This window comes from Chinchilla lanigera, unplaced genomic scaffold (assembly GCF_000276665.1).
Source record: "Chinchilla lanigera isolate Chin_1 unplaced genomic scaffold, ChiLan1.0 scaffold00018, whole genome shotgun sequence".
In the NCBI taxonomy this organism is placed as follows: Eukaryota; Metazoa; Chordata; class Mammalia; order Rodentia; family Chinchillidae; genus Chinchilla; species Chinchilla lanigera.
Window position 1 is genome coordinate 29,790,178 of NW_004955419.1, and position 8,790 is coordinate 29,798,967.

General features: G+C 38.0%; 1 protein-coding gene across 1 annotated transcript in view; it reads right to left on the reverse strand.

Annotated features, from left to right (window-relative positions):
* Nucleotides 1-8,790, reverse strand: part of Melk (maternal embryonic leucine zipper kinase) — a 96,873-nt gene that overhangs the window by 71,887 nt on the left and 16,196 nt on the right. The window contains exons 6-7 of the mRNA XM_005382898.2: nucleotides 8,480-8,548; nucleotides 6,342-6,434 (exon numbers count right to left, since the gene is read on the reverse strand). Of these exons, the coding sequence (XP_005382955.1) occupies nucleotides 6,342-6,434; nucleotides 8,480-8,548 (162 nt within the window). The remainder of the gene's footprint in view (nucleotides 1-6,341; nucleotides 6,435-8,479; nucleotides 8,549-8,790) is intronic.

Sequence of the window (8,790 nt, forward strand, 5' to 3'; positions counted from 1 at the left end):
ATTCCTCACAAAACTAGGATTGGAAGTCCCACTTAACCCAGCTATCCCCCTTCTGGGTATTTTCCCAGAAGAATTAAAAACATCATACCACAGCGATATATGTGCACCCATATTTGTAGCAGCACAATTTGTTATAGCTGTCTTGGAAACAACTCAAATGCCCATCAACTGATGAATGATGTGGTATTTTTATACAATGGAGTATTACTCAGCTATAAAAAAAGATAAACTCGAGGCTTTTGTAGGTAAATGGATGCAACTACAGGTCATACTCGTAAGTGAAATAAATTGGACCCACATGTGTAAACATCATATTGTCTCCCTGGCACAGGAACCGTAAAGATAAGTAAAACTCAAAACGTACAATAGATGATTATAAAGGGAAAGAAATTGCTCAAAGGAAGGAACAACTGAGATGAGGGAAAGAAGAAAAAAGGAAGAAGGTATATACATATGTGAATAGTTGGGAAACTGTACTGCTGATGTCTGATGGTATACTGAAAGAACAGTTAATGCTTAAAATGTTTTATGTTCTGACCAAGTTTGCATGCTTATATCTGGTAATCTGAGCAACTGATTTGAAGGCAACAATATGCAATGCAACTACCATGGTGAATTGCTACCATCTTGTCTAGTGAAACCCTACTATCTCTACTGTTTTCCCTAATAATTATTTTCTGATTCTCTTTAATGGTTTGAACAATCTTCCATTCTTACATCTGGTAATCTGAAGATAACAATATATAATAACAACCACTGTTAATTCGTATCACTTTGACTTGAAACCCTATGTTTAAATGTTCTTGTTTTGGTTCATTTATGTTTACGATGCTGGTCTGCTGTTATTGTTCTTTTTTTCTTCTTTTTTTCTTCTTTTTTTCATTTGCTACTCTCTTTTAAAATTAAAAAAAAAAAGAAAGAAAGAAATTAGCCTGCCAGTGCAAATAAATCTACAAATCTCAAAATCCAGAAAGAAGTTTAAACTTTATATGAATTATCCACATGTCCCATGAGTCCTAAGCAGTAACTATTTATTCAAGTTGCATCTGGCCTTAGTCAATAATGGCATCACTGCTGGATGTCATAGCTCCTGCCCTCATTTAATCCTTAAGAAAATTTTAAAAGCTAATGTTAGCAATTTTTTTTGAAGGAAAAAGAAAAAAGAGGGTAACAGTTAACTTGGACAACATCACACATCTAGATATTACCTATACTAGGTAAGCCAGGTAATTCATTCTTGTCTATTGAATCACATCAAATTACTAGAAAGTATTATTATGCCCCAGATGAACAATTCACTTTTCAAACTGACACTTGATTTTTGTTTCACGTTGTAAGAAGTCAGAAATTAACCATTTATACTACAGATATGTCATATTTAATCTACAAATTGAAGCATGATGGCAGGGCATTCATGATCAAGATGCTAAATTCCAAGTAGAGGGCATGGTGGTGCAGGCCTGTAATCCCAGCACTTAGAAATCTCTGGCAGGAGAAGTGCCACAAATTCAAGGACAGCGTGAACTACACAGTGAATTCAAGGCCAGCCTGAACTACATAGCAAGGCCTTGCCTCAAAAACCAAACAAATAGAGCCAGGCATGTAGCTCAGTAGCATAAGTGCTTGCCTAGCAAGCCTGAGGTCATGAGTTTGATTTGTGGTACATAAAAAAAAAAAGACGAAAAACCAAACAAATAAACTCAAAGTAGAGCTGCAGAAGGAAATGAGCTAACATGGCCTTGTCAAATACTGTAAGAGGTCAACAGAAATATGCCTATGCTAACTTAAAAATTAAAAAAAATAAATTGAGTGTGGTGGCACATGCCTGTAATCCCAGCATCCTGGGAGATTTAGGTAGGACTATAAATTCAAGCCTAGCCAGGGTGAGACCCTGTCTCAAAACACAAAATAACAAAGGGCTGGAGATATAACTCAGTTCAAAGGTCATTAGTTCAATCCCCAATACTAGGGCAGAAAAAAGCTGAGGAAAATAAAAGCAAAATCCCCACAGAAATCTGTCAAAGCCTATTTGAGACAGGAAAGCAAAAAAAGACTACTCTTTAGTTAATTCATCATAGCACTTTACTTAGCCAGGCATGGTAACTCATGCCTGTAATCCCAGCACTTGGGAAGCTGATGCAGGAGGACTGCTGTGAGTTTGAGGACAGCCTGGACTACATAGTGAACTCAAAGCTAGCTTAAACTACATAGCAAGACCCTGTCTCAAAAAAAATTTTTCACTTTACTATTTCAAATTAGATATGAGAATAAATTAATCAACCAAAATCACAAGCCAAAACAAATGCAAGTAAATATATTAGCTACCAACTGCCAAGTATAACAAAAATAACTTGGGGAAGAGGGGCTTGAAATTACTTCCTGTGAGAAATTACTGAAGAAATCAGAAGTATTATCATGGAACATGTCCTTACAACAGGATCTGCACGATAAGCATCAGTATGACCTAAACTGCTGATTTTAAGTGGAGGTTCTTAAAGTCCTATCTTGAAAAACAAAACCAAAATCTCTGAGGGCACAGCTCTGTACCCCAGATCTTTCAACAAGAGCCCCAGGTGATTCCTTGGTACACTGTCCTTAAAACATTGCTTAGCATGATGGAAAACAAACTAATATGGTCAAGAAATAAGACTACACAGGAAAAATGCAAGATACATTCAGACCAGCAGGACCTTTTCGCCAGCCCTCTAGGACTCTCCTGACGCACATGATCATCACTCCCAGGAGACCACATGAACAGTAGAAAGAGCCCTCCACTCAGTTCAAATATTAACCAGTAATCATCCCGTGCGACCCTGCAAAGGCACCTACTTTCTTCTTCTTCTTTTTTTTTTTTGGTCTTTTTCTGAAACAAGGTCTCGCTATGCAGTTCAGTCTGGCCTTGAGCTCACTTTGTAGCCCAGGCTGGTCTCGAACTCCCAATGATCCTCCTGCCTCAGCCTCCCGAGTGCTGGGCCTACAGGTGTGTGCCATCACATCTGGCTAGGAACCTACTTTCTGAACTTGCGTTTCTTCTTTGCTTTATGGTATCAATAATAGTATCCTCTATTGCCCGAAGGACTTTTATGTGGCTTTAGTTAAAATGATGAAAGGTATTTAGCATGTGAAACTCTTGTGCACTACTGATCAGACTACAAGGTGGTATAACCAGTATGTAAGACAATATGGAAGTTCCTCAAAAACAGAATTACCACATGATCCAGCAACTCCCCTTCTGGCTATATACATCTTATATAGTACTTAGTTAAATATAAAACTGAAAGCAGGATCTCAAAGAGATATTCATATACCTATGTTCCCAGTAATATTACTCACAATAGACAAACAGTAGAAGCAACCCAACTGTCCCCGAGTGCTGGGACTACAGGTGTGTGCCATCATGAGTGCTGAATCAACAAAATATGGTATATACATATTATTCAGCCCATAAAGGAAGGAAATTCTGAGACCTGTTACAACATGGATGAACTCTGAGGACATTTTGCTAAATGAAATAAGCTAGTTACAAAATGACGAATATTCTAAGATTCTATTTATAGGAGATCTATAAAATACTCAAATTCATAGACAGCCAAGCATGAAAGGCACACAGCTATAATCCCAGCATTCAGGAGGCTGAGGCAAGAGGGTTAGTTTAAAGATAGCCTGGACTATCTAGCAAAACCTTTAACAAAACAAAATTTCGCAGACACAAAGCTGAGTGCAGTGGCACATGCCTATAATCCCAGTACTCAGGAGGCTGAGGCAGGAAGACTACAGGAATTTGATGCCAACCTGGTCTACATAGTGAGTTCGAGGTCAGCCTCAATTACCGAGTGAAACACTGTCTCAAAAAACAAAACCAAAAATTTCACAGACACAAAGTAGAAGGACAACTGCCAGGAGAGTGAACAGGTAGGAATGGGGAGTTACTATTTAATGGGTATAGAGTTTCCACTCTGCAAGATGAAAAACATGTGGAGATTTGTTGCACAACCACATAAATGTACTTAACACTACTGAACTGTACACTTAAAAATGGCTAATATGGTAAATTTTATGTTGTGTGTATATTACCACTATGAAAGATTAGAAGTAGATAGACATGGAGGTACCTACTTATAATCAAAGCATTCTGGAAGTCTGAGGCAAAAGGATCACAAGTTTGAGTCCAGGCTGGACAACTCAGTGGCTTAGTAAGACCATGTCTCAGAATTAAAAACAAAAGGGCAGGGATGATAGGGATCCCTGGGTTTAATCCCCAGTACTAAAAAAGTAGCTTAGGTTGTAGCTCAGTGTTAGAGGGCTGGCATAGCATAGGGTGAGACCCTGGGTTTCTTCCCCATCACCACCACAAAAAAATGAGAATGTCTCATATGGATTCAAGGACAAATGCTCAGTAAAAGTTTATTCCTTTTCCTATGTTGAACTAAGACAGCCACAAAATTACTTCAGTGGTATTTCTGCCAAAAGTGACTAAGAGATGAATCTAATTAAAGAAAGCATTAAACAAATTCAAATTCATAGATATTCTACAAAATAAAATTTAAAATTTTAACAGAGATGTGGTAGTGGACACCTATAATCCCAGCACTTAAGAAGTTGAAAAAGAGGATAATGAATCTGAGACCAACCTAGGCTATACAGTGAATTCAAGGTCAGCCTAGACTTCATGGTGAGACCATGTCTCAAAAAAACAAAGCAAAACAAAAAAATGTTAACCAAGCCCAGTGGTGCACACCTGTAATTCCAATACTTGGGAGGCTGAGGTAGGAAGATGACAAGTATGAGTCCTACTTGAGCAATTTAGCAAGATCCTGTCTCAAAATTTTATTTTTTTAAATTAATTTTATTAGCCAGGTGTGGTGGTACATGCCTGTAATCCCAGCACTTGGGAGGCTGAGGCAGGAGGATCATGCAGGTTGGAGACCAGCCAGGACTACAAAATGAGCTCAAGGCCAGCCTGAACTGGATAGGGAGATCCTGTCTCAAAAAGACCAACAAATAAATAAACAAATAAATAATTTTATTGGTATATTTTAAAAATACATAATGATCATGTTAATCACAGGGAATGTGTACTAAATGTAATGTGTGAGAGTGGTTTAGGTGAAAATAACATCATAAAGGACATCATTGGTACAAGTAACACCAACTAAATTCTAAACTGTGGATTAAATAAATTGTATCAATGTTAAATTCCCAGATTTTGATAACTAGAGTATCATTAGCAAAGTATTTGCTTTTAGGAAAAATATGCAAGTTACATAAGTATTTAGTGATAAAGGGATCTGATGTCTCCAATTTACTTTCAAATGACCCCCCATAGGGAAAAATGTAAACAATTGTAAATCTAAATTTAAAAATCCAGAAGTTTCTTGTTTTGCTGTTTTGCTTTGTTTTGTTTTGTTTTCAGACAACATCTCACCATGTGGTCCAGGATGGCTTCAAACTCACAGGGGAATTCTCCTGCCTCAGTCTCCCAAGTGCTAGATTACATGCATGTGGCACTACACCTGGTTTCCTCATTCCATTTTTGTACTACATTGTAAGTTTGACATTATACCAAAATGAAAAGTCTCCAAAAAAGTTAGTTCCCATCTTTGCATGTGACAAATTAAGTATCCTGATATTTCCCAAAATTTTTCCCACATAACACTATCTCCAAAACATGTTTCAGATAGAAAGTGGGTTCTGTACATAAATAAAATCAGTACCAGCTATACCTGTGATGTTTCCCTCCCAAAGGATCACACTGTGCAGAAGTACGTTAAAGATTTGGAGATGTCTTAAAATAACAAAACTGTTCAACCCAGCGCGTTCTGAGCTTTTTACAACTAATGTGTGGTTTTTTTTTTGACTTTATGACATTGACATCAATAATACTAATACTCAGAGAACAGAAGGCACTGATTAGTTTAAAGTAGTGAGTATAAAGAAGGCAAAGCCCAGGGCTAGGCTGCTAGCCCTGTCAGTCTCTGAGAGCTGGCTGTGGGCAAAGAATGTGTTTTCTCTGTGCTAACTGGTATCTCTGAAATTCTAAGCCCACTACCCTGGTTTTATGCTGTACTCACTAACTGGGCAAAACTATGACACTGTTTACTACAAAAACAAACACAGCAGGAATATATCCCTGTTTCAAATATGTATTGTGTTATTATGTTTATTGCAAGTTATTCATTCTGTCAGCTTAAGAATCTCCCTAGGCAAACACTAAATGCTTTGATTAACAAAATTATGTCTTACTTCATTCTTATACATCCCCATTGCACAATGCCTGACTTACTGCAGGTCACCAGTAAGTGTATGTTGACTATATACCAAATTAATCAATAAATAATTACCTCTGATCCAAGATATGATTTGCCTTGTATTAACTCAGGTGCTGCATAAGCAAGACTCCCACAGCACGTCTGTAGATGGTAATCCTTATTATCCTGCCAGTAAGATAAAAAGGAAACACTTATTAACTATAATCATTAAGAGTATCAAACTTTGATGCCAGGCATGGTAGCACAGGCCTGCAAGCCCAGCATGTGGGAGTCTGAGCCAGGAGGATCACACGACTTTGAGGCCAGTCTGGATTACATAGTGAACTCAAGGCCAGCCTAAACTACATAGTAAGACCCTGTCTCAAAAGAAAAAAGGAACATCAAAGTTTGATAAACACTCTTTGAACACAAAGAGAAGCTAGATAAAAACTATCCCAAATAATGAGAGACCTCCAGCCAACCCAATACTCTATGCATACATGCATGCACGCACCCGTGGTCTCCACTTCCCTGGACTTCCAATACTATTGCAACCATACACAAACAAAGTCTTTTTCCTCTTGGCTCAGTTACATCTGGCTCGTACTCCCCTAGATATTCATTCACATCACAATCTGGCTAGCATAATCCAAGCACATGTCTTCCCACCCTCAAGTCCTCAAGGAGAAAGGATTCTCTGCCAGTTCCTAGCTCCCATATCAAATCTTTACAAGTACAGAAGAGTTTTTTTCTCCTCAGAGGGAAGAAAGCAACACAGTATATACACAGTACCTTTCTAGACTCAGTTATAAGACAAATCACCGGGGCTGGGGATTTAGCTCAGCGGCAAAAGTGCCTGCCTGGCAAGTGCAAGGTCGTGAGTTCGGTTCCCGGTACCAGAGAAAAAAAAAAAAAAAAAAAAAAAAAAAAAAAAAAAAAAAAAAAAAAAAAAAAAAAAAAAAAAAAAAAAAAAGACAAATCACCATCCTTGCTTCCAGATTTAGTAAAATGAGAAATGGTTCATCTTCTCTGCTATCCCACAGAAACACCAAGACTTAAGAAAATGAAGCCACTGCCCAACTCCTGGGTGGAGTCCTCAGATAGCCTTGTAAGACTTGTGAAACTATAACAGTTCATTTACAACTGAAACATACCCAGAAGTCTGAGGCAATCTTCTCCGACACTACCCCCGCTTTCATAAATGGTGACTATATGGATAGCATCCATGGCAGTCATTAAAAAAAAGGCTAAAAGAATCTGTCACAAACATTCCCCACTGTTTTCTCTGGACAGTATGGCTTAAACCAGTTTATTTGTTCAAAGTATGGGATCTTTATAGGTTGGCAGGGTGAGGCACCTGCCTTCTAGTATTTGCTTCCAGACACAAGGTTCCACTGGTAATCTCTGAAGAGTCAATGGAGAAACAGAAAGAAGCATTCAACCAAAGAGACAAAATCTGCTTCTTTTTGCACCTAGATAATTCTGATTGGGGCAGGAAGTATTCATGGGATTACAAAGTATTGAAACAAGCTTGCAATTTCAGCATTCTTAATGAGTGTAAACAAAACTCATTTTAGAGACAACATTATCATTACAGAATTCAAGAGTTAGACTCCAAAGGTAGCCACCCAGGAGATCTACTACAGACAGACCAGGGAAATGCAGTCATTTCAAAGAGAAGTTATAATGGGCAATACCAATGCTTAACTATGGAATGCTACTTAGGGAAATACCCGAGAGTATAAATTTACACGTTTGTATATGGACATTTTCCTTCTTTTATAAGGAAAGACAACTGTTTCCAAAAATGTAACTAATTCTTAGTTATATAACTATTTGCATAACCAAGAACAGATTAACACTAAATTCTCAACACCTGTCTAAATGAACAAAAGCATCATCTAGTGGCAACACAGTCAAACTGCAAGCACACTGATCAATTCAGCATGCACACTGTAATGGTTTTCTTAGATATCAGCACCACAAATTCTCTCACTGCTCACCCATGGGGTCTTCAGCAGGACCAAGCCCTCAACCTGGAATTGGTGGCTCTCAATCTTAGCTACATATCAGAATCATCTAAAAAACTTACTCATACCAAGGGTAAAATTCAACATTCTTCACAAAGGATGCAACCATGCTCAATAAAGACTAAGTGCAAGCCAGGGCAAGAAAACATATTAAGGGTTGCACTTACAAAGAAGTACGTGCATTTTTACTTCCGCACTTACCTTAGGTTTTGCACAGAGACCAAAGTCAATCATCTTTACTTTATGATGTTCATCAAATAAGAAATTCTCCTGAGAAAACAAAAAATATTTTCATAACTATGTTTTGACTTTCTTATGACATATCCCGTCTCCAGCCATTTATAAAAATGAGTTTTAAAAAAAGCCAGTATGGTGGCGCATGCCTGCAATCCCAGCACTCAGGAGGCTGAGGCAGGAGGATTGTTTCAAGTTCAAAACCAGCCTGGGCTACAAAGTGAGCTCAAGGCCAGCCTCAACTGCATAGTGAGACTGTCTCAAAAAGACAAAGAAAA